At 41.5% G+C, this 27,319-nt stretch overlaps 1 protein-coding gene across 3 annotated transcripts in view; it reads right to left on the reverse strand.

The window, feature by feature from the left end:
• The window catches only part of LOC118589788 (sperm-associated antigen 6), a 176,581-nt gene that overhangs the window by 74,964 nt on the left and 74,298 nt on the right, over positions 1-27,319 (reverse strand). For all 3 annotated transcript variants that reach the window (XM_036197364.1, XM_036197363.1, XM_036197365.1), the window contains 3 exons: positions 10,464-10,669; positions 2,162-2,335; positions 1,016-1,168 (listed from right to left, as the gene is read on the reverse strand). In XM_036197364.1, the coding sequence (XP_036053257.1) occupies positions 1,016-1,168; positions 2,162-2,335; positions 10,464-10,669 (533 nt within the window). The remainder of the gene's footprint in view (positions 1-1,015; positions 1,169-2,161; positions 2,336-10,463; positions 10,670-27,319) is intronic.

The raw sequence follows: 27,319 nt of genomic DNA on the forward strand, positions 1-27,319 counted from the left end.
CCGGAAGTTACGGATTGCTGCATGTTCATAACTCTCCCTACATGGAAACCAAGGAGCAAAGACCCTTGTCAAGTGCTTACGGCAACTCTTCTAGTCACTGTCAACACCTGTGATAACATAAGAACAGCAACAGAAGGGCAGGACAAAGGAGCAGAGGCTGCTCATGTTCTGATTGGTGGAATGGCAAAGTACCCACTATTTAACATGCAGCAGCAAGTCCTGTGTGCTGCCGAGACCTGACACCTCAGAGGCTCACCACACACTGTGATTACACAGCCTTTGAAACACTCTTTAGGAGATCAATATTTCTGCACCAACACATTTTATGAGCATCTACTATGGCCCCATCATGAGTTTACACGAGGTCTTAGATTGATCTAAGTCAAAAAATAAAAATAAAAAAATCCCCAAAGCAGAGAAACAAGAGTAAAGCACTGCTGTCTGCCATGTGCACTGTCATCCTGTACCGAGAAAGGAAACTTGTTCTGAGAGGGCTATGGTCTCCATAGCCAAGCAACAGGTAAGGGAGGAATGCAGAGACCACAGAGAAAATGATTAATGGTCAAATCGTTTATAATGGGTTTTGTTTATTTGGTTTTGTTGTGATCCAACTGAACTCATGAGATCCACTCAGCTCCCAAGTGCTAGGATTAAAGGCATGTACCACAATACAGCTATGATGTTTTTAACCACAGTGTGCTTTGTATGTTTATAAATAGACAAATTAATATCCATATATATATATACTTAACAGATAATTTTCACATAACAGTAATACTCAAAGGTGGTAATAATTATTGATACCAGACACTGAGTAAAACAACATTTTCCGTTACCTCAACCTTTCTTCAAGTTTCACTCTGGGAGACAAGCACTGAATTCAACAGTAAAACAACTGGGAAAATGGGTTAGTTTTGCTCTGTTCAGTTATATTTTCTCTTCTGATGGAGAACATCCACTTATGGTTCCCACCATAGAACAGCCAACTACATCACCACAAGTAAAGATTGCACACCTTGGAGATGATCACCGCCATGGCCAGGTTCTCAGAATGAGCAGCCACGTAACCCAGCATCATGATGCCAGGCAGCCGTATGTTCCCTTTGCAGGATCCGATGCAGTCAATCACGGCAGCCACACCTCCTGCATTAACAATCAGTTGGGAAAGCTGAGGAAAAAAGAAAAGCCCAGATAAAGTAAGATGATCTTTAAATACAGCTTGACCACACTTTATTTAGGACTTAAAATAAAGCTGATAAAATTGAAATATGTCTTAGAGAAACTCTTGTACTTTCTAAAGAGATACGCAAGTATAACACTCTTGTTGTGAGGAACCTTATTCTGTAATTCAGTTTTCTTCACATCAATGGGACAAGCTTTATCCCTGTTATAATGGATGTTAAAATCCTTCACCTAGACACTAAGCTTAGAACTAGTTCATAACTAGCTAATTACTCAGCTAATATTAATGACTGAAAAATTCAGACACTTGGAACAGTCTAACCCACTTGCCTTTGTTGGCAATGACTAGTAAGCTGAATGTACTTCAATTATGGAAAATTTCATGCAAATAAAGATCAATGAAACACAATGTGTAATAAATTTACATGTAATAAAATTAATAAAATTAAGGGTTAAGCAACGCATGCACGGAAAAAGTAAAACTTCAGAATGAACACAGGTTTTCCTTAGGTTTGTTTTTCCCATGTAAATCTACAGTACTGATACAGGCCAGGGGCTCTTTGTGGTCTGAACCAACCTAGAAATGTAATGTATCATTTCATTGTTCCTAACTGACATAAAATGGCTGGGGATGGCAGAGATCCACAGTCCTCATACCTAGAAATGGAAAGCTAAACATGATTAGAAGCTAGATTTTAAACTCCAACTGCATTATACAATTCAGTGGTTCTCCACTTCAGGGCATTCACAGCCTGCAGAACATTCAGCGGGGTTGGGGATTTAGCTCAGCGGTAGAGCACTAGGCCCTGGCTTCGATCCTCAGCTCCAAAAAAAAAAAAAAAATTGTATAAGTTGTCTTTTGAGTGTCACCACCTGAGAGAAGAGGACTGCAGTCATCTTGTGGGCAGGGTCTAGGAACACTGGTGCACAGTAAAATTGCAACCTGAAGTTCACTTTTCAGTTGTTGGTTTGTTTTTACCTCAGGCGTATGTTTTGCAATCTCTCTAATTAAAGTACAAGCATTTTTCTTCACGTATTCATCTTTGTCCTTCAGACAGGTGAGCACAACCGGGAAAATCTCTGCTTCAACAACCATCTCTGCCAAGTCCACAGAATGCTTTGCAATCTGACTGAGAGCTGAAAGGACTTGACGCTGTTGAGGGAAAAAGAAAGAAAGAAAGAAAGAAAGGAAGGAAGGAAGGAAGGAAGGAAGGAAGGAAGGAAGGAAGGAAGGGAGAGAGAGAGAGAAAGAAATATTAAACAGAATCCAATAGTCCACCTTATAATTCAGATGTAGTTTTAAAGACTTATAATACTCCCATGCAGTGCTTCCCAGACATGAAGAAATTATGGAGAGCAGTTGAGGTGTGGCATTGTGTGGCAGGGTTGGAGCCTCTGTGAGGGGAGGCCAGGAAGCTATTGGTGAAGTCTCAGCTTTCATTGCAGTGGAAGCCTCAGGACTGAAGGGGGCATCGGGCAAAGCTGAAGAGGGGCACCATGTAGCAGGGTCAGAATTACTGAAGAGGCCAGGAGAGGCCATCAGTGAAGATACAGCCTCAGTTACAACAGAGATCCCAGCATATTGGAGCTACAGAGGACAGGGCAGGGGTGGAGTGAAGCTGGCCTCCACCTACCAGATAAGCTGTGTGTGCTGCAGACAGCAGAGCTGGAGAAGTAGCTTTGAGACCAGAAGACTAGGAGTCAATCAAAGATATCAAGCACTGACCTATACTGTTGGAGTTTGGTTTTGCTGTGCTCTGATGTGCCCTGGTTATTCCATCTTGGAATAAGAAAAGTAAGTAACATTTTTTTTACAAGGAGCCCAGAGTTAGGAGACTCTAGATTTTTAAAGAAACAGTGCAGTTTTAAAGTGTTGGAGTTTCTGAAGATTATGAGACTTTAGAAATTGTCCTATATCCTGCCCACCCTGGCCCCAGTTTCCAGACAATTGGCCCTGTGGGAAGGCTCCCCTTTTCCAAGACTGCAGGCAGACCCTGCAGTCTCCACACCCTGCCACCACACCCATTTTCCCAAGCCCCCAGCCACTTCCTGAGACTCAGAGACCAGCCCCCCAGCTCCCATCCACCCCGAAACTCCCATCTGGACCAGAGAGAGACCCTCTGGTGGACACTACAACCTCAACGCCTACACACCCATCTGCTGGAGACCCCAGCCACTTCCGGAGACTTAGAGACCAGTGTCCAGCATTCCATCCTGCCCTGGAACTCCCATCTGGACCAGACAGCCCCCAGCTACCATCCGCCCCGGAACTCCCACTGGACCAGAGCTTCCATCCTGTCCCGGAACTCCCATCTGGACAAGATAAGGAGACCCCAAGGACTTCCTAAGACTCAGAGTCCAGACCCCCAGCTTCTATCCGGCCAGCACTCTCATCTGGACCAGAGCTCCCATCCAGCCCAGAGCTTCGATCTGGACCAGAGAGAGGCTACCTAAATCTGTCAGCTCTGTCTGGACCAAGTACAATGATAAGACCAAGAATGAACCCACGAGGACAGGGACAGATGCCAAGGCAGAAGTACATACAACAAAATAAAGAGCAACTCATCATCACCAGAACCTACCCGCTCTCCAACAGCTAGACCTGAACATCACGGAATGGAAGAAGAAGAAGAAAACAACCTTATAAGTAACATCATGAAGAGGCTAGAGCCTTATTTATATAGAAGAAATAAAGAATAAAGTGGAGGAAAGACAAACAAAAACTGGGAAGAACGTTATAAAAAACTAGAGCAAAGGACAATTAAAGCAGAAGAAAACAATAAGTCCCTGAAAGAAAATCATGAAAAAGCAAGGGAAAGACCTGAAGAGGGAAATAGAAAATATCAAGAAGACACTAGCAGAAAAAATGCTGGAAATAGAAAATCTGAGTAAATAAACATGAACTTCAGAGGCAAGTATAACAAACAGAATGCAAGAGATGGAAGACAGGATCTCTGGAGTTGAAGACACGTTAGAAGAAGTAGATTCATCAGTCAAAGAAAACACTAAAGCCAACAAAGTCATGACCCAAAATGTCCAAGAAATTTGGGACACCATAAAAAGATAAAACCTACGAATATTAGGGATAGAGGAAGGAGAAGAATACCAACTCAAAGGCAAAGAAAATTTATTTAACAAGATCATGAAAGAAAACTATCCCAACTAGAAGAAGGAAATGCCTATACAAGAAGCCTATAGAACACCAAACAGACTAGACCCCCCCCAAAAAAAGTCCCCTTGGCACATAATAATTAAACAACTAAACATACAGAATAAAGAAAGAATATTAAGAGCAGCAAAGAAAAAAGGCCAAGTGTCTTATAAAGGCAAACACATCAGAATAACACCCGATTTCTCAATGGAGACTTTGAAAGCCAGAAGGACCTGGACAGATATAATGCAGACACTTAAGAGACAATGGATGCCAGCCTAGACTAATATACCCAAGAAAACTTTCAATCATCATAGATGGAGTGAACAAGACATTCCAAGATAAAACCGACTTAAACAATACTTATCCACAAACCCAGCCCTACAGAAAGCACTAGAAGGAAAATTCCAAACTAAGGAAGTCAGATATGCCCATGAAAACACAGGCAATAGATAACACCACAGCAGTAAACCCAAAAAAAGAGAAGTACAGAAAAACTACCACCAAAAATTAAAAATAATAACAGGAATGAACCATCACTGGTCATTAATATCCACTAATATCAATGGACTTAATTCACCTATAAAAAGACACAGGCTAACAGAATGGATACGAAAAAAAGGACCCATCTTTCTGCTTCATACAAGAAACACACCTCAAATTCAAAGATAGATACTACATAAGAATAAAAGTCTGGGAAAAGACTTTCCAATCAAAGGGTCTTAAGAAGCAAGCTGGTGTAGCCATCCTAATATCCAGAAAAATAGACTTCAAACTAAAATCAATCAAAAGAGATGATGAAGGACATTACATACTCATTGCAGGAAAGACACACCAAGATGAAGTTGCAATTCTGAACATTTATGCCCCAAACACAAGGGCACCCACATATGTAAAAGAAACATTACTAAAGCTTAAATCACATATAAAAACCCACACATTAATAGTGGCAGACTTCAACACCCCACTTTCACCTCTGGACAGATCGGCCAAATTGAAACTTAACAGAGACATAATGGACTTAACTGATGTTATGGCTCAAATGGACTTAATCGATATCTACAGAACATTCCACCCAAACAAAAAAGAATACACCTTCTTCTCAGCATCCCATGGAACCTTCTCTAAAATCGACCACATACTTGGCCACAAAGCAAAGCTCAACAGATACAAAACAATTGGAATAATCTCCTGTGTTCTATCAGACCACCATGGTTTAAAGTTAGATTTCAACAACAGAAAAAAACTACAGATCCTACAATCTCATGGAAACTGAATAATGCTCAACTGAATCACCAATGGGTTAAGGAAGAAACAAAGAAAGAAATTAAAGACTTCCTAGAGAGGAACAGACGCCAGGAAATTATCAGATTGAGAGCTGAAATCAATAAAATAGAAATAAAGAGAACAATACAAAGGATTAATGAAACAAAGAGTTGGTTCTTTGAGAACATCAACAAGATAGACAAACCCTTATCCAAACTAACCAAAAGACAAACATGGGGCATCAAAATTAACAAAATCAGAAATGAAAAGGGGGACATAACAACAGACAATGAGGAAATCCAGAGAATCATCAGGTCATACTTCAAAAACCTCTACTCCACAAAACTGGAAAACCTAAAAGAAATGGATAATTTTCTGGGTAGGTACCACATACCTAAGTTAAATCAAGACCAGATAAACCATTCAAATAGTCCAATAACCCCTAAGGAAATAGAAGCAGTCATTAAAAGTCTCCCAACCAAAAACAGCCCTGGACCAGATGGTTTCACTGCAGAATTCTACCAGATTTCCAAAGAAGACTTAATACCAATACTCTTTAAATTGATCCACACAATAGAAGCAGAAGGAATATTACCAAACTCCTTCTATGAGGCTACAATTACACTGATTCCTAAACCAAACAAAGATGCAACAAAGAGAGAACTACAGACCGATCTCCCTCATGAACATTGATGCAAAAATACTCAATAAAATGCTGGCAAACAGACTCCAAGAACACATCAAAATCCACCATAATCAAGTAGGCTTCATCCCAGGGATGCAAAGGTGGTTCAACATACGAATGTCCATCAATGTAATACACCATATAAACAAACAACTCAAAGAAAAAAACCACATGATCATCTCACTAGATGCTAAAAAGGCCTTTGACAAAATCCAACACCCCTTCATGATAAAGGTCTTGGAGTGATCAGGAATACAGGGAACATACCTAAACATAATAAAGGCAATCTACAGCAAGCCAACAGCCAACATCAAATTAAAGGGAGAGAAACTCAAAGCAATACCACTAAAATCAGGAACAAGGCAAGGCTGTCCCCTCTCCCCACACTTATTCAATATAGTACTTGAAGTTCTAGCCAGAGCTAGACAACATAAGGTGATTAAGGGGATACAAATTGGAAAGGAAGAAGTCAAGCTTTCCCTATTTGCAGATGACATGAGTGACCCCAAAAATTCAACCAAGGAACTGATACAGCTAGTAAAAATTTTCAGCAACATAGCAGGATACAAGATCAACTCAAAAACATCAGTAGCCCTCCTGTATACAATAGACAAACAGGCTGAGAAGGAAATCAGAGATACATCACCCTTTACAATAGCCACAAATGATATAAAATAATTTGGGCTTACTCTAACTAAGCATATGAAGGACCTATATGACAAGAACTTTAAGACCCTGAAAAAAGAAATTGAAGTGGAAAGATCTCCCATGCTCATGAATAGACAGGATTAACATAGTAAAAATGGCAATCTTACCAAAAGCAATCTACAAATTCAATGCAATTCCCATCAAATTACCAACACAATTCTTCACAGATCTGGAAAGAATAATACTCACCTTCATATGGAAAAACCAAAAACCCAGGATAGCCAAAAGAATCCTGTACAATAAAACCACCTCTGGAGGCATCACAATCCCCGACCGCAAGCTCTACTATAGAGCTACCATAATAAAAACAGCTTGGTACTGGCATAAAAACCAACATGTGGACCAATGGAATCAAACTGAAGACCCTGACATTTACCTGCATGCCTATGAACATATAAGTTTTGACAAAGAAACCAAAACTGTACAATGGAAAAAAGAAAGCATCTTCAACAAATGGTGCTGGCATAACTGGATGTCAACATGTAGAAGGCTGCAAATAGATCCATATCTGTCACCGTGCACAAAACTTAAGTCCAAGGGGATCAAAGACCTCAACATAAATCCAGTTACTCTGAACCTGATAGAAGAGAAAACAGCAAGTACTCTTGAACGCATTGGCACCAGAGATCACTTTCTAAACATAACACCAGTAGCACAGACACTGAGAGAAAAAAATCAATCAATGGGACCTGTTGAAACTGAGAAGCTTTTGTAGAGCAAAGGACATGGCCAACAAGACAAAGTGACAGCCTACAGAATTGGAAAAGGTCTTCACCAACCCCACATCTGACAGAGGGCTAATATCCAGAATATATAAAGAACTCAAGAAATTAGACATCAACATGCCCAACAGTCCAATTAAGAAATGGGCTATAGAACTAAACAGAGAATTCTCCACAGAGGAAGTTCAAATGGCTGAAAGACATTTAAGGAATTGCTCAACATCCCTAATTATCTGGGAAATGCAAATCAAAACGACTCTGAGATACCACCTTACACCTGTCAGAGTGGCTAAGATCAAAAACACAGAAGACAGCTTATGCTGGAGAGGATGTGGAGCAAGGGGAACTCTACTACACTGCTGGTGGGAATGCAAGCTTGTTCAGCCACTTTGGAAATCAATATGGCGCTTCCTTAGAAAATTGGGAATCCATCTCCCCCAAGACCCAGCTATAGCACTCTTGGGCATATACCCAAGGAATGCTCAATCATACCACAAGAGCATTTGCTCAGCTATGTTCATATCAGCTTTTTTTTGTAATAGCCAGAACCTGGAAACAACCTAGATGCCCTTCAACTGAAGCATGGATAAAGAAAATATGGTACATATACACAATGGAGTACTACTCAGCAGAGAAAAACAATGACATCATGAGGTTTGCAGGCAAATGGATGGATCTAGAAAAAATTATCCTGAGTGAGGTAACCCAGACTCAGAAGAACAAACATGGTATGTACTCACTCATAGGAGGATACTAGATGTAAAACAAAGATGACTAGACTGCTACACAACTCCAGGGAGGCTACCTAGAAAACAGGACCCTGGAAAGACACAGGGATCACCCAATGACAGAGAAATGGATGAGATCTTCATGAATAACCTGGACGACAGTGGGAGTAATGAAGGGCAAGGTTTTAGGGAAAGAGAGCTTAGGGGAGCAGGAGATCCCAGCTGGATCAAGAACAGAAAGGGAGAACAAGGAATTACAGACTATGATAAATGAAGACCGCATGAGAACAGGAATAGGCAGAGTGCTCAAGAGGTCCCCAGAAATCCACAATGATACATCCTCTGTAGACTGCTGGCAATGGTTGAGAGAAAGCCTGATCTGACCTAGTCTGGTGATCAGATGACTAAACACCCTAACAGTAGTGCTGGAACTCTCATCCAATGACTGATGGAAGTGGATGCAGAGATCCTCAGCCAGGCTCCAGGTGGAGCTCCAGGTGTCCAACTATCAAGAAAGAGGAGGGTCTGCAAGAGCGTGAATTGTTGAATCCAAGATTGCAAAAAGCACAGGGACAAATAGCCAGTCGAATGGAAGCACATGAATTATGAACCAAAAGCTGGGGAGCCCCCAGCTAGATCAGGCTCTCTGGATAAGTGAAACAAACTAAATAGCTTGAACTGTTTGGGAGGCCCCCAGGCTGTGAGACCAGGACCTGTCCTTAGTGCATGAGCTGGGTGTTTGAAACCTTGGGCTTACACAGGGACACTTTGTTCAGCCTAGAAGGAGGGGACTGGACCTGCGTGTACTGAATCCACCAGGTTTAAATGAATCCCCAGGGGAGTCTTGGCCCTGGAGGAGATCGAATAGATGGGAGGGGAAATGGGAAAGGTGGGGGTGGGAGTGGGAGGGGGGAGGACAGGGGGACCCATGGCTGATATGTAAAATTAAAACACAAATATAATAATAAAAAAGGAAATTGTCCTATATTTATAATATATTAATGTATTATATTAATGTTAGATCTTGGTGATAAACAAGAAAGAAAAAGTACAGTTTAAAGTGATGTGCTTATATGTCATAGTTGACGAGACTGGGATATCATTGTTACCTTCAGCTGTCAACTTGACACAAACCTACAGTCACCTTGGAAGAGGAACATTAAATGAAGAACTTAACAGATTGGATTGGCCTATGGACTTGTCTGTGAGGCAATTTCTTGTAGTGGGTAGCCATCCCAGCCTTGGCCTGGAAGTTCCAACCCCCATTGAGGCTTCGGTAATGGCCATGCCCACAAGGCAGGGCTGAGGGAGGAAGCTGAAGACCCAGGATCGAGAGGAGAGGGCTCTCTTGGTTCTGGGACCCTGGACGCTGGAGGTAGACTGAGCAGAGTTCTCCAGAGAACACCGCCAGACAGTGCCATACCTTTGCCAGACCCTACAACCTATCCCTTCGTTTGTAAGTTACCCCACAAAATAAACCTCCCTTTTAACTACATGGAGTGGCCTTAATAATTTCACCAATAGTTTCTTAGTTGCTAATTGATGTAGGAGGCTTCAACTCACTGTGAGCAATGCCATCCCTAGGCAGGTAGATCTGGGCTGTATAAGAAGGGAGCAAGCAGGAAAGCGGGCCAGTAACCAGCTTTCCTCTGTGGTCTCCAGTCCAGCTCCTGCCTCCAGTTTCCAGCCATGAGCTCCTGCCCTGGCTTCCCTCAGTGATGGACTCTAACCTGTAGACTAAAGAATTCCTTCTTCCCCCACGTCGCTTTGGTTGTGGTGTTTTTTATCAAAGCAGCAGAACAAATGAAACACAGTGTTCCCAATCATATCTTTACTGTATAACCCTTATAGTATTATTTTCATATATTAAAAGACTAACTACATAATATATTTGTATGTTTTCAATTATATTTACTAATTCTTTTTACTTTATAACTATATAACATCAATATGTACATGTTTTCATTTTCTTAAACTATGAAAGCACTGGCTTGTCTGTCTCTTGACCCTAGTTTTATTACCTTCAATTTTGCATCAGGGTTGAGGATCATCTGGGCTAAGTGAGCAATGGCTCCAGCATCCACCACTGTCTGTGCTAACTCTGGAGAGTGCTTGGAAATGTCGCTGAGGGCAGAGGCGGCGATCCTCTTCAAAGCAATTTCTGGCTCCTGGATACAGAGCACTAGAAGAGGAATCGCTCCTGCATCCACCACAGCTTGAGATAATTCTGTGGGTCCAAGAAAAAGTAGTGAGTGAGTGAGTATCGGTCTGACTCTTGGGCAAGCCATTTTTCATACTGACAGGTACAGCAAATAAAAAGGATGATGGTATATTTGACTCTCTAGAGAGCTGCATTTTAAGTCAGTAGATGGGGTAGGTGATCGCCATTTCTCTCACACACAACATCCACTTGAGAGAAACAAAAAAGAACTCCAAGCATTATTTATATAATCCACTAATATAATATTCATATTCTATGTTAGTTATTGACCATTGGGCATGGTGGCACATGCATCTTAAAAAGGTTAGGCAAAGCCAGGCAGTGGTGGCTCACGCCTTTATTCCCAGCACTCGGGAGGCTGAGGCAGGTGGATCTCTGTGAGTTTGAAGCCAACCTGGTCTACAGATCAAGTTCCAGCACAGGCTCCAATCCTACACAGAGAAATCCTGTCTTGAAAAAACAAAACAAAACAAAAAGGTAAAGCAAGAAGTTTAGGAGTTCAAGGCCAGCCTCAGATACATAGTCAGTTTGAGGTTAGCCTATGCTACAAGAGGCCCTGACTCAAAGAGAAACTCACACCACACAGTTCAAACATTGACCTTAGAAGAATCAAACTAGAACTGACTTTGAAGCCTTGTACCTGAGAACTAGCTCTCACAATATCAGAAGGTGCTATGCAAGTGGCCAAAAGAAAAAGCAATCAACAGTGCTACAAGCTGTAAAGCTTGTGAACCACAATAATGTCCAACCCAACAAGACATCCTTGATGGTGCAATAGTGGTGCTTTTGTCTTGTGGGTAATCAACAGCTGTTAATTAAGGTCTGATCAATAGGAGGGAATTCATGGCATGTACTGTAACCCTAAACAACTACTACTGGCTAGAGAAGTTATAGAGACCCTAGACCCCACCATTTTTCCAAACCAATACAATCTATAACTGTATTTAAGTACTTGTCCTTATACTTGGCAAAGGAAATTTTTATAGAGATCACGATTGGTTAAATGAATAACTTACCAACCATGGGGAACCCAGCCCTAAATGACATATCCACATTGCAAATCCTATTCCTGAAGCTCAGAAAAAATCACAGAAGAGGTGGCAGAAAGATTGTAAGAGCCAGAAGTCCAGCACATCTGCTACAAGGTTGTGTCTTCTAGGCAAACTGTACCTGTGAAACCTCAATAATATAGGTCTTGCCAAAACAAGACCTCCATAATAACGATACAAGCTGACATACCAAAATGGATGAGGGAAATTTCATAAGACGCCACCCTAGATGAAGATCTACAGGCAAACATTGGTTGCTGAGAGAGGGAGAATCAGTTTTCTCCAGGGACAATCTCTCTGATTGGTTATCTAATATCAAGTGTTCAGCCTTAATTATTCATACAGATGAGCAACACTAGATAGATTAAATATGGTGTGTGTATGTGTGTGAATATGTGTGTGTGTGTGTGTGTGTGTGTGTGTGTAGCAATAATAATTAAAGAAGAGGTCATGAATTTGAGAGGAAGTATAAGTATGTGGTAGGAGATGTATGGGGAAAGGGGGTAGAAATGATAAAAATGCAGTATGATATTATCAAAAAACTAAAAAGTTCAAGTTAAACAAAAAATTTTTCAAGCACTAATTTTAAAAAAAATAAGCATGACAGGGTATTTGATCATTCTTTTTAAAGATAATTTAAAGAATTTTTAATTTAAAGAATTACTACTATTAGGGCTAAAAGGTAGTTTAACAGTTAAAAGGACCCAGGCTTGATTCCCAGCAGCAACATGGCAGCTCACACCATCTGTAACTCCAGTCCCAGGGAATCCAACACTCTCTTCTGGCCACCACAGTACAGCACACATGTGGTACACAGACATACATGCAAGCAAATACATAAAATATAAATGAAGGTGTTGTGGAATAGCATATTTGTTTAACTATGTAAAGATGTGTTGTTTTACCATACCTGCCTAAGGCACCTGATTGGTCTAATAAAAAGCTGAATGGTCAATAGCTAGGCAGAGAAGGGATAGGCGGGGCTGGCAGGCAAAGAGAAAAAGGATGCCAGCCAGCCAGCTGGGTGATAGCCAGCCAGACATGGAGGAAGCAGGAAAACAGGATGGAAAGTATGTAGATGAGGTAAACCAGCCTCCAGGCAGCACAGAGATTAATAGAAATGGGTTAATTTAAGTTAAAAAAAAAAAAAGCTAGTTAAAAACAAGACTAAGCTAAGGCTGAGCATTCATAATTAGTAAGTCTCTGTGTCATAATTTGGGGACTGGCATTCCAAAAAAAAAAAATGAAGCGTTTTTTTCAATTACTAGTGCTGGAAAGATGACTCAGTGGTTAAGAGTGCTAACTGCTCTTTTAGAGGATCAGAGTTTGCTTTGCAGAACCCACAGCACACAGCTCACGACTCCAGATTCAGGGAGTCTTACACTCTTTCAGGCTTCTGTGGGCACCTACATATATGACATATACTCAAACAGACACATACATGTACATAAAATTTTTAAGAATTAGTATTATATACTAGAAACATCCATTTATTAGTACTTTAGTTGCTGCTTTTATTTATGCTCTTATTTAATTTAAAATGTTATCTTTTTACTTTTATTAATTTATTTTGTGTGTATGTATGTGAGTGTGTTTGTGTGTGTGCATGACATACATGTGGAGGTCAGCAGAAAGCTTGTAGAATCAGTTCTCTGCTTTGACTACATGGGTTCTGTTGATCAAGTTTAGGTTGTCAGGCTTAGCAGCAAGCTCTACTCTACCTGCTGGGCCCCAAAATATTACACTTTTAAATGTTAAAAGTTACTTCATTCTTAGCATTTTTAGATGTAATAGAGAATGAACTTGCGTGAATATTAAGCCATTTTTATTAGGTAGAGAACTTAATGTAGTCTCTGACAGCCAAGTGTTTTCAGTACAGGAATAGTTGCCCCTAATTGCCTCATCACTGTGAGTAAAGGAACAAGGCAGGCTGCTCCCCCTGGAGCTGCAGGAAGCACTGGAGGTTCCATCCCTAACACTTCCCCATCTCCTGGAGCTGTCTCTAACAGACTACAAGGCTGATACACATACCATTTTTAAATAATAGCAATATGTGGAACTGGGATAAACAAGTGTTTACTTCAGAACTCTTAAAATGTCTGTGCTTCCATAGTATCTGCCTGGAGTTTTTGGCTTCTTTGGTTCTTTTCCTAACACACTGGGCTTGTACTGATTTTGAACCAACAGCTGTAAAGTGAAATGGATCAAAATCTTTACCTTCTTTTTGTGTGTGGTTTTCCAAGACAGGGTTTCTCTGTGTAGCTTTGCACCTTTCCTGGAACTCACTCTGTAGCCCAGGTTGGCCTCGAACTCACAGAGATCTGCCTGCCTCTGCCTCCCATGTGCTGGGATTAAAGGCGTATGCCACCACTGCCCGGCCAAAATCTTTACCTTTAATAATCAAAAGTCTCAGCACAAGCTTAAGGTTTATAAAAGAGAACACAGGTAATATGGAGGACTTTGAAGATTAACAACATTCATAAAGTTAGCGCCAACACTGGATGAACGGATTAGAATTAACTCAGATCAGTGTCTCATTCAGACATCACCAAAGGAGCTTCCTCTTGCACTAGATGGGAACTAACACAGAGACCCACAACTGGATAATATGCAGAAACTGAGAGACTTTGGGACATTCAGTCCCAAACAGTGTGTCTCATCAAACCCCTCCATTCAGGGCTCAAGGAGTTATGAGGAAGAGGAGGCAGAAAGATTGCAAAGCCAGAGGGGATGGATGGCTCCAAGGAAACAGTGTCTTCCAGACACAACTGACTGACACACACGTGATCTCAGAGACTGTGGCAGCATGTACAGGGCCTGCACAGGTTCAAGCCTGTGGGGTTCAGGCACTGGGACAGGGAAGTAAACAAGAGTTCCCCCATCCCTAACCAAGAAGCTGTCTCCAATTGTCATCTGCTTGCAAATGAAAAATGGGTTTTCTTCAATGAAGTCTCACTGGGTACACCAACCACACTTAAGGGCAGCCTCATGCTCAGCAGTAGATGACCAACACAAAATGAACTCGATGTTATTTTTGTAGACTTTTGTCTCATATGGCTTTGTTTGGGCATTTTTAATCTTACTCAATTTCTGCTTGAACATTACAGTTTCCAATTAAATGTTTTTATGGGTCCTGTGTGAGTTTCTTGTGCTCTCTCTCTCTCTCTCTCTCTCTCTCTCTCTCTCTCTCTCTCCTTCCTTCTCTCCTTCTTTCTTTCTTTTTGTTGGTTCTGGTTTGTTTGCTTATTCTCTAAAGAGAGAGAAAGAAGTTGTAGAGTGGGTGGGTGAGGGGAGGATCTAGGAGGATCATGAAGAGGGAAACTATAATAAGAATATACTGTATGAAAAATGTTGTTAATAAAAAGTATATAAAGAACTAACACACGCATCTGCCCTGGGACTCCCATCTGGACCAGAGGTGAGAACCTGGACTCACACCAAGCCCTGGGCACCAGCCATTCCAGGGAAAACCTGCCCAACTTGGCCCCAGGTTCTGGCCCTAGGGCAGGACCCTCCAACCCCACCAGGAAGGTTCCCCCTCTCCAAGACCCTCCAGTGGACCCTACAAACTCCATGCCCTGCCCCCACACCCATCTGCCAGAGACCCCAGCCACTTCCAGAGACTTAGAAACCAGCCCCCTCTTCCATGCTGCCCCAGAACTCTCATCTGGACCACAGGTCAGTGCCTGGGCTTATAGTCAGAGAGCCCCCCCACATCTGGGTCCCACCCCTGGGCACCAGCCATCCTGGGAAGACATGCCAAACTTGGCCCCAGTTTCTGGCAATTTAATGGACCCTGTAGGAAGGTTCACCTTTTCCAAGACTAAAGGCAGACCCTCCAATCTCCACACACTGCCCCCACATCCATCTGCCTGAGACCCCAGCCTCATCCTGAGACTCAGAGACCAGCCCCCAGCTCCCATCCAGCCAGCACTCCCATCTGGACCAGAGCTCCCATCCGGCCCAGAGCTCCCATCTGGATCAGAGAGAGGATCCCTAAATCTGTCAGCTCTGTCTGGACCAAGTGCATTAATAAGACCAAGAACAAATCCATGAGAAGATGGGCAGATGTCAAGGCAGAAGTACATACAACAAAATAAAGAGCAATACAGCATCACCAGAACCTAGCCCTGCTCCAACAGCTAACCTGAACATCACAGAATGGAAGAAGAAGAAGAAGAAGAAGAAGAAGAAGAAGAAGAAGAAGAAGAAGAAGAAGAAGAAGAAGAAAACAACCTTGTGAATACCATCATGAAGAGGCTAGAGCCTTATTTATATAGAAGAAATCAAAAATAAAGGGGAGGAACAGACAAACAAAAAATAGGAAGAATGCTATAAAAAAAAAAACACTAGAGGAAAGGACAAATAAAGCAGAAGAAAACAATAAGTCCCTGAAAGAAAAACATGAAAACGCAATGAAAGAGACGAGGGAAACAGTCCAAGACTGGAAAAGGGAAATAGAAAAAATGAAGAAGACACAAGCAGAAGGAATGCTGGAAATAGAAAATCTGAGTAAACAAACAGGAACTTCAGATGCAAGTATAACCAACAGAATGCAAGAGATGGAAGAAAGTATCTCTGGTGTTGAAGATACTGTAGAAGAAATAGATTCATCAGTCAAAGAAAACACTAAAACCAACAAAATCATGACCAAAAATGAACAAGAAATTTGAGACACCATGAAAAGACCAAAACTACAAATAATAGGGATAGAGGAAGGAGAAGAATACCAACTCAAAGGCACAGAAAATATATTTAACAAGATCATAGAAGAAAACTTTCCCAACTTAAAGAAGGAAATGCCTATGAAGATACAAGAAGTCTATAGAACACCAAACAGACTAGACCCCCCCCCCAAAAAAAGTCCCCTTGGCACATAATAATTAAACAGCTAAACATACAGAATAAAGAAAGAATATTAAGGGCAGCAAAGGAAAAAAGCCAAGTGATTTATAAATGCAAACCCATCAGAATAACACCCAATTTCTCAATGGAGACTTTGAAAGCCAGAAGGACCTGCACAGATATAATACAGACACTAAGAGACCATGGATGCCAGTCTAGACTAATATACCCAAGAAAACTTTCAATCATCATAGATGGAGTGAACAAGACATTCCAAGACACAACCGACTTAAACAATACTTATCCACAAACCCAGCCCTATAGAAAGCACTAGAAGGAAAATTCCAAACTAAGGAAGTCAGATATGCCCATGAAAACACAGGCAATAGATAACACCACAGCAGTAAACCCAAAAAAAAAGAAGTAAAGGAAAACTACCACCAAAAAAATAAAAATAATAACAGGAAAGAACAATCACTGGTCATTAATATCCACTAATATCAATGGACTTAATTCACCTATAAAAAGACACAGGCTAACAAAAACAGGACCCATCTTTCTGCTTCATACAAGAAACACACCTCAAATTCAAAGATAGACACTACCTAAGAATAAAAGTCTGGGAAAAGACTTTACAATCAAATGGTCTTAAGAAGCAAGCTGGTGTAGCCATCCTAATATCCAGAAAAATAGACTTCAAACTAAAATCAAATAAAGGAGATGATGAAGGACATTACATACTCATCGCAGGAAAGATACACCAAGATGAAGTCTCAATTCTGAACATTTATGTCCCAAACACAAGGGCACCCACATATGTAAAAGAAACATTACTAAAGCTTAAATCACATATAAAAACCCACACATTAATAGTGGCAGACTTCAACACCCCATTTTCACTTCTGGACAGATCTGCCAAATTGAAACTTAACAGAGAAAGAAAGCACTTAACTGATGTTATGACTCAAAAAGACTTAATCAATACCTACAGAACATTCCATCCTAACAAAAAAGAATATACCTTCTTCTCAGCACCCCATGGAACCTTCTCTAAAATAGACAACAAACATACTGGCCACAAAGGAAATCTCAACAGATACAAAACAATTGGAATACCCTCCTGTGTTCTTTCAGACCACCATGGTTTAAAGTTAGATTTCAACAACAACAAAAACTACAGAAAACCTACAATCTCATGGAAACTGAATAATGCTCAACTGAATCACCAATGGGTTAAGGAAGAATAAAGAAAGACATTAAAGTCTTCCTAGAGATCAATGAAAATGAATACAACACAAACCCAAATTTATGGGACACTATGAAAGCAGTGCTAAGAGGGAAATTCATAGCACTGAATGCCCACATAAAGAAGCTGGAGAAATCTCATGCTAGTGACTTAACAGCACACCTGTAAGCCCTTGAACAGGAAGAAGCAAAGTCTCCAGGAGGAACAGACACCAGGAAATTATCAAATTGAGAGCTGAAATCAATACAATAGAAATAAAGAGAACAATACAAAAAATTAATGAAATGAAGAGTTTATTCTTTGAGAAAATCAACAAGACAGACAAGCCCTTATCCAAACTAACCAAAAACAGAGAGAGGGCATCCAAATTAACAAAATCAGAAATGAAAAGGGGGACATACAACAGACAATAAGGAAATCCAGAGAATCATCAGGTCATACTTCAAAAACCTCTACTCTGCAAAACTGGAAAATCTAAAAGAAATGGATAATTTTCTGCATAGGAACCATTTACATAAGTTAAATCAAGACCAGACAAACTATTTAAATAGTCCAATAACCCCTAAGGAAATAGAATCAGTCACTAAAAGTCTCCCAACCAAAAAAAGCCCAGTGAAGAGTTCTACTAGAGCTTCAAAGAAGAGTTAATACCAATACTCTTTAAATTGGTCCACACAATAGAAGCAGAAGGAATATTACCAAACTCCTTCTATGAGGCTACAATTACACTGATTCCTAAACCAAACAAAGATGCAACAAAGAAAGAGAACTACAGACCGATCTCCCTCATGAACATTGATGCAAAAATACTCAATAAAATCCTGGCAAACAGATTCCAAGAACACATCAAAATATTATCCACCATAATCAAGTAGGCTTCATCCCAGGGATGCAAAGGTGGTTCAACATACGAAAGTCCATCAGTGTAATACACCATATAAACAAACTCAAAGAAAAAAACCACATGATCATCTCACTAGATGCTAAAAAGGCCTTTGACAAAATCCAACACCCCTTCATGATAAAGGTCTTGGAGTGATCAGGAATACAGAGAACATACCTAAACATAATAAAGGCAATCTGCAGAAAGCCAACAGCCAACATCAAATTAAATGAAGAGAAACTCAAAGCAATACCACTAAAATCAGGAACAAGGCAAGGCTGTCCCCTCTCCCCCTACTTATTCAATATAGTACTTGAAGTTCTAGCCAGAGCTAGACAACATAAGGAGATTAAGGGGATACAAATTGGAAAGGAAGAAGTCAAGCTTTCCCTATTTGCAGATGACATGAGTGACCCCAAAAATTCAAGGAACTGATACAGCTTATAAACACCTTCAGCAACATAGCAGGATACAAGATCAACTCAAAAACATCAGTAGCCCTCCTATATATAATAGACAAACAGGCTGAGAAGGAAATCAGAGATACATCACCATTTACAATAGCCACAAATGATATAAAATAATTTGGGCTTACTCTAACTAAGTATGTGAAGGACCTATATGACAAGTACTTTTAAGTCCCTGAAAAAAGAATTTGAAGAAGATGTCAGAAAATGGAAAGATCTCCCATGTTCATGGATAGGCAGGATTAACATAATAAAAATGGCGAACTTACCAAAAGCCATCTACAGATTCAATGCAATCCCCATCAAATTACCAACACAATTCTTCACAGATCTGGAAAGAATAATTCTCACCTTCATATGGAAAAACAAAAACCCAGGATAGCCATAAGAATGCTGTACAATAAAACAACCTCTGGAGGCATCATAATCCCCAACCTCAAACTCTACTATAGAGCTACTGTAATAAAAACAGCTTGGTACTGGAATAAAAACCAACATGTGGACCAATGGAATCAAATTGAAGACCCTGACATTTACCCACACACCTATGAACCTATAATTTTTGACAAAGAAACCAAAACTGTACAATGGAAAAAAGAAAGCATCTTCAACAAATGGTGCTGGCATAACTGGATGTCAACATGTAGAAGGCTGCAAATAGATCCATATCTGTCTCCATGCACAAAACTTAAGTCCAAGGGGATCAAAGACCTCAACATAAATCCAGTTACTCTGAACCTGATAGAAGAGAAAGTAGGAAGTAGTCTTGAACACATTGGCACAGGAGATCACTTCCTAAATATAACACCAGTAGCAAGGCACTGAGAGAAACAATTAATAAATGGGACCTGTTGAAACTGAGAAGCTTTTGTAGAGCAAAGGACATGGTGAACAAGACAAAGCAACAGCCTACAGAATGGGAAAAGGTCTTCACCAACCCCACATCTGACAGACAGCTGATATCCAGAATATATAAAGAACTTAAGAAATTAAACACCAAAATGCCCAACAGTCCAATTAAGAAATGGGCTATAGAACTAAACAGAGAATTCTCATCAGAGGACGCTTAAATGTCTGAAAGACATTTAAAGAATTGCTCAACATCCCTAAATTATCCAGGAAATGCAAATCAAAATGACTCTCAGATACCACCTTATACCTGTCTGAATGTCTAAGATCAAAAACACAGAAGACAGCTTATGCTGGAGAGGATGTGGAGCAAGGGGAACTCTCCTCCACTGCTGGTGGGAATGCAAGCTTGTTCAGCCACTTTAGAAATCAATATGGCACTTCCTTAGAAAATTGGGAATCACCAGGTGGTGGTGGCGCACGTCTTTAATCCCAGCACTTGGGAGGCAGAGGCAAACAGATCTTTGAGAGTTCAAGGTCAGCCTGGGCTACAGAGTGAGTTCCAGGACAGGCACCAAAGCTACACAGAGAAACCCTGTCTTGAAAAAAAAAAACCAAAAAAGAAAAAAGAAACAAAGAAACAAAGGAAATTGGGAATCCATCTCCCCCAAGACCCATCTATACCACTCTTGGGCATATACCCAAGGAATGCTCAATCATACCACAAGGGCATTGCTCAGCTATGTTCATATCAGCATTGTTTGTAATAGCCAGAACCTGGAAACAACCTAGATGCCCTTCAACTGAAGAATGGATAAAGAAAATATGGTATACATACACAATGGAGTACTACTCAGTAGAGAAAATCAATGACATCATAAGGTTTGCAGACAAATGGATGGATCTAGAAAAACTCATCCTGAGTGAGGTAATGCAGACTCAGAAAGACAAACATGATATGTACTCACTTACAGTAGGATACTAGATATAAAACAAAGATGACTAGACTGCTACTCATAACTCCAGGGAGGCTACCTAGAAAACAGGACCCTAAGAAAGACACAGGGATTGCTCAATGACAGAGAAATGGATGAGATCTACATGAACAACCTGGACGACAGTGGGAGTAATGAAGGGCAAGGTTTTAGGGAAAGAGAGCTTAGGGGAACAGGAGATCCCAGCTGGATTAAGAACAGAAAGGGAGAACAAGGAATAACAGACCATGATAAATGAAGACCACATGAGAACAGGAAGAAACAAAGTGCTGGAGAGGTCCCCAGAAATCCACAATGATACATCCTCTGTAGATTACTGGTAATGGCCTGAACTGACCTAGTCTGGTGATCAGATGGCCAAACACCCTAACAGTAGTGCTGGAACTCTCATCCAATAACTGATGGAAGTGGATGCAGAGATCCTCAGCCAGGCCCCAGGTGGAGCTCCAGGAGTCCAATTGTCGAGAAAGAGGAGGGACTGTAAGAGTGTGAATTGTTGAGACTAAGATTGGAAAAAGCACAGGGACAAATAGCCAAACTAATGGAAACACATGAATTATGAACCAAAAGCTGGGGAGCCCCCAACTGGATCAGGCCCTCTGGATAAATGAGGAAATTGAATAGCTTGAACTGTTTGGGATGCACCCAGGCAGTATGACCTGGACCTGTCCTTAGTGCATGAGCTGGCTGTTTGGAACCTTGGGCTTACACAGGGACACTTGGCTCAGCCTGGAAGGAGGGGACTTGACCTGCCTGTACTGAATCTACCATGTTGAGCTGATTCCCAGGGGAGTCTTGGCCCTGGAATAGATGTGAATGGAGGGGAGGGGCTGGGTGGAAGGTGGGGACAGGGTCAGTAGTGGGGAGGACAGGGGAACCTGTGGCTGATGTGTAAAATTAAAACACAAATATAATTTTTAAAAAATCACTGAAAAAAAATAGAACTAACTCACATTGGCTGAAAAGGAAGACAAAGCAGAGAATAATGTCTCCATTATACAACCTCGGATTAAATTTTATGCTTTCTTAAATCACCTATGGAAGGATTTCTGGACAGGAAAAAAATCACAATCTTTCCACTCTAAAGTCTTGAAGCCATATGTTGTTGTTGCTGCTGCTGTGGTTTGGTTTGGTTTTTGTTGTTGTTTTTGAGTGTGTGTGTGTGTGTGTGTGTGTGTGTGTGTGTGTGTGTGTGTGTGTGTGTGACATGATTACAGGTGCCAGGTCAATGTGCACATATGTGGGTCAGAGAACAACTATCAAGACTTAGTTCTACCTGAAATCAGATCATCAGAGTTGGTGCAGATTCCTTCCCCCCCCCCACCCCAAGCTGTTCCTCCAGCCCACTTCAAGAGCTGAAACTAGGCTGAGTAAATAAGCTCCAGAGCGAGTACTTCAGGCCCATATCCTGCTCTTCCCTTCTCAAGGCCCTGACTTCTGTGGTCATTCCAGCTCATATACTAACTTCTGAAGATGTGGAACTAGGAACTACAGATGAGCAAGAACATGCAGTATTTGTCTTTCTTGGTCTGGGCTACCTCACTTAATATAATCTTTTCTAGTTCCATCCATTAACTTGCAGTCTGCATGATTTCATTTTTTATAGCTGAATAGTATTTCATAGTGCATATGTACTATATTTTCTTTATCCACACATTGGTTGAAGGACATTTAGGTTGTTTCCATTTCCTAACTACTGTGAAAAAGGCATCAATGAACATGGCTGAGCAAGTATCTGTAGATTTTAGGATGTGGAGTCCTTTGATCATGTGCCAAGAAGTGGCACAGCTGGGTCATACGGGAGATCTACTTTTACTGTGTTGGGGTTCTCCGCAATGACTTCTAGAATGGCTGCACCAGTTTGCTTTCCCATTAATGGTGAATGAGGATCCCTTCTCCCCCACGTCCTCTAGCATTTGTTGTTCATTGTTTCATTGATCTCACCATTCTGACTGGGGTAAGATGAAATCTCACACCTGTTTTAATTTGCATTTCTCTAATTTCTGAGGATAATGAACTCTTTTTGAGGTACTATTTAGCCATTTTATTTCTTCCTAGACTGTGGGAAGCCCAGCCCCAATGGATATGTCTGCATTACAGCTCCTGCACCAAGACGCATGGGTACACCAAGCTAAGACCTCCAGCAAACCTAGGGTTGGCTACAGACACGGCAGGGAACCCAAACGCAGCAGGGAAGCGATCCGTTTCCTTCCTTCTGGACACCAGAGCCACTGACTCAGTCCTGGGAGTTTTAGGATGTCATTTCTCCTTTCTATTGTCGGGTACAGAGGACAGCCTTACTTACCTCACCAGATTTAATTGCACTTTCAGAGTTATTTAATGAAAAAAGATTTCCAACTAAGATAAAAGCTCATTGTCTCACTTCAAAGTTACCACCCGTGTTTCTCATGTGCATACTGACAGGGCCCTGATCTTTGCCTTGTCCCTAACTCCAAAAAATAAATTCTCATGTACCACAAGCTTTTCTCTTCCCAGTTCCCTGTTCTAAGTCACTGTTCAGCCAATGATACAGGACCACCACAGAGCCGGAGTCCAGAGATCATCAAGTAAGAAACAGCAAAAAGGTATTTACACCCCCAGACCCAAAAGTGTCTGGGCGCTACAAAAAGACTTTAATGTAAACTATTACTGTGAGATAGTTTTAACAATTGATCACCTGTCTCCTGGATGCCAAACTAGTTAAGGAAACAGGTGCTTTAAAATAATCTGTCTCTGATAAAGCTTAACATGTTTCAAAATCCATCTGGACAGGACGGATCTACCAACATAAAATAATAATGATTGTTTTCTCTCTAAGCTTTTTTCTATGTCACCAGCATCTTGTCAGACAGAAGGTTCCCAGCCACAGCCAAGAGGGATACATGTCTCCAGAGCAAACAGATGACAGACAGCATCCTACAATGCCTGTCTACCTTGGAAGACTCCCCTTCTCCATTCCCCCAAGAGCCAACAGACATCCAAAAATCAGCGGAGGCAGTTTTTGAGAGGCACAACGGCCCTATTCCCATCTACCTGCTTTTATTTTATTTTTTTTATTTTATTTTATTTTATTTTTTTATTTTTTTGGTTTTTCGAAACAGGGTTTCTCTGTAGCTTTGGAGGCTATCCTGGCACTCGCTTTGTAGACCAGGCTGGCCTTGAACTCAGAGATCCACCTCCGGAGTGCTGAGATTAAAGGCGTGTGAATAAGTGAAAGTCTGGGATGTAAGGGTTTTGTCCTTAATTGCGTCATCAGCCTGCAACAGTGTCCCAGCCTAAAAAGTGGGTGGGCCCTCTGTGCATCCCCCTTCTCTCTTCCCTCCCCATGGTCTCTCTCTCTCTCTCTCTCTCTCTCTCTCTCTCTCTCTCTCTCTCTCTCTCTCCTTCTCTCCCCCTCTCCCCCAATAAAGCTCTAGAAAGGTAACCATGGCTCATAATTCTTCCACCAGCACGCTCCTCCGGCTGGCCGATGCAGGTGGTGGCCAGCCACCAGCAGCGCCGCTTTAACCAATAGTGTGACCTTACTGGAAGGGGTATGTATGTTGGGGAAGGTGGGGCTTTGAAGTTTCAAAAGCCCATGTCATTCCACAGTTAGCTTTCTCTCTGCCTTGTGGTTGTGGATTAGATGTGAACTCTCAGCTACTGATCCAGCACTATGCCTGCCTGCCTGCTGCCGTGTTCCCTAACAGGATGCTCAGGAACTCACCTTCGGAAACTGTAAGCCATCAGGAAACTCTTTCTTCTGTAAGTTGTTTTGGTCATGATGTTTTTGTTTTTTTTTTTCATGACAACAGAATAGTAATTAAGACAAAAATTGGTACTAGGGGTGGGGTATTTCTGTAACAGTCTTGACTGTGTTGTTACTTTGAGGGATGTGAAAGACTTTGGGACTTTGAACTAGGAAAGCAGTTGGACAATGTAAGTAGGGCTCAATGAACCATCCTATTAGGACCATGGAAGGCAAAAGTGCTGAGAACTATGCAAACTGTGGAGACCTGGCTCAAGAGGTTTCACACAGGAACAATATCAGCAACTGGGCTAGAGGCCATTCTTGAGATGTTTTGGCAAAGCATGAGGCTGCTTTCTGATCTTATCTTAAGAGTCTGCCTGAAACTAAATAGAAGAGTTTTGAATTAATTTTTTTGGCAGAGGAGATTTCAAGGTAGCCTAGCATTGATGCTACCATATTGTCTATTAGTAAGCACTCTTATGCAGATTTACAATGAAAAAGAACAAGTGGAGCAAAAGAAATACAAAATGCACAGTTTGAGAAAAGAGCATCAAGAACGTTGATGTGAGGTTTGTGCTGAGAGAGAAAAGGAAAGAGGAAATAAAGGGAGTGGTACCCTCGGGGCAAGACCCCACCCAGCTAAAAGAACTGCTCCAAGGAATCGAAAGAGCAAAAACAAATCAAGGCTTATGCAAATGTAATTCAAGAAGGGGGCCAGGATCCATCCTAGGCAAGCAGCAGAAGGTGGCGGCATCAATCACATGGTTCCTGCTTTAGCGCCATGGCAGATGCAGGAGTAAAGGGTTTGCAGAATTTTCCCACATGGCTAAGGAAAGTTGCTGAGGCCAGGCATGTTGCAGGAAAATTCCCAAATTGAGCCTTGGAGAAGCCATTGTGTGAGGCTGTGAAAGTGAAGCCTGGATTGTGTTGGAGATGCCAAAGTCATAGGATACGAATGTCTAGAAAATAAAACCAAGTTCAAGAATATTGTTCATCTAAAGAAAATGTCATGATGCACACCCAGTGACATAAAACCAAGCTGAAGCCTTAGAGTGAGAGATTTCAGGGGCTCTCAGCAGAGAACACAGAGTCTCCTTTCCTCTCCTCCTCTGCGTCCCTGTGTGACCCTGAAGGGTCCAGGAATGTAAGAATAAGATAGGAATACAGAAATAAAAGATTCTAAGCTTAAAAGATGGAAGTTGACAGCCATCAGCTCTGCCAGTAAGTAGGGATTGACTTTTAACCAGGCCTTTCTTTGTTTTAGCTGGGCAGCTCTGTCAGCAACCCAAATGTTAGTTTTTCTGTGACTGCTCTCTGCAGCCCTGGGGTTACCTATTCTTGATAACACCCCACCGCTCACAACTAAATCAAAGTTAACTCTTTTTCACTTTTCTTTATTAAGAAATTTTCTACTCACTCCACATACCACCCACATATCCCCCCCTCATCCTTCCTCCCTCCTCCCATCCCCCAGCCCTTTCTCCCAAGCCACCTGAATCCCCACATCCCCAAAATCAATGTTTCCTATGGGGAGACAGCAGAGCCTGGCACACTGAGCCTAGGTGGGTCCAAGCCTGCACCAAGGCTGTGCAAGTTTGTACAGTGACAGATGGAGGCAGATGCAGAGATCCACTGCCAGGCACCAGGCTGAGCTCCAGGAACCCAATTGAAGAGAGAGGGGAGGGATTCTGCAGGCAGGTGACTTCGAGATCAAAGTTAACTTTTAATGAGCTCTACATGACAACCTGCTTTGTAGCAGGAATCTTAACAGGTCTTATTAATAAGAACAAACCTGAGGCCAGTTATTGGGGTGAATGCTGGAAGAGAATCAGAACAAGCCACAGCTAGCTCACCTCGCCAGTTCCTCAGCTGGTCTTATTTCCTCAGACTGGAAACTTCTGAGTCCTCATCCACATAATCTCAGCTGAACTGCTGCTCCGAAGCCTGAATGCTTAACTGGCCAAATGCTTCTATTTTCTGATCTTCACACCTTATACATCTTTCCCTTTCTGCCATCACTCCCTGGGATTAAAGGTGTGTGTCTCCTTGCTGGCTGTATCCTTGAACACACAGAGATCCGCCTGGCTCTGCCTCCCAAGTGCCACCACTGCCCAGCTTCTGCTATGGCTTGCTCTGACCCATTTTCTAGCCACCATTTTTGGCTCTGTATCTAGTGGCTGTCTGTCCTCTGACCCCAGATAAATTTATTAGGGTGCACAATATTTTGGGGAACACAAAACCACCACACTGCTTTGCATTGTTTCATATTCCTCCTCCTATGGGAACACAGCTATGTTAGGAAAAGTTGCAGGTTTTGGGCAAACATCAGTTGGCTGTGGCAGGAAGACTGCAGGAATGTATAAATAACAATTAGCTAAAACCCTCTAAAACCTTGTTAATAGAAAATTGTAAATCCTAAAAAGCAATTTGTCTCTAAATGTTTAACTTTGAAATTATAAAAATTCTTTTGTCCATGCCTAATGCTTTCCCTTTACTACAAAAAAGGGCCTATAACCCACCTCCAGTTGCCACAGTTATAGAATCTTGAACTCTGGTTGTGATCTCAGCTAGCTGGCAAGCTTTTTGTCAATG

Source organism: Onychomys torridus, chromosome 8 (assembly GCF_903995425.1).
Source record: "Onychomys torridus chromosome 8, mOncTor1.1, whole genome shotgun sequence".
In the NCBI taxonomy this organism is placed as follows: Eukaryota; Metazoa; Chordata; class Mammalia; order Rodentia; family Cricetidae; genus Onychomys; species Onychomys torridus.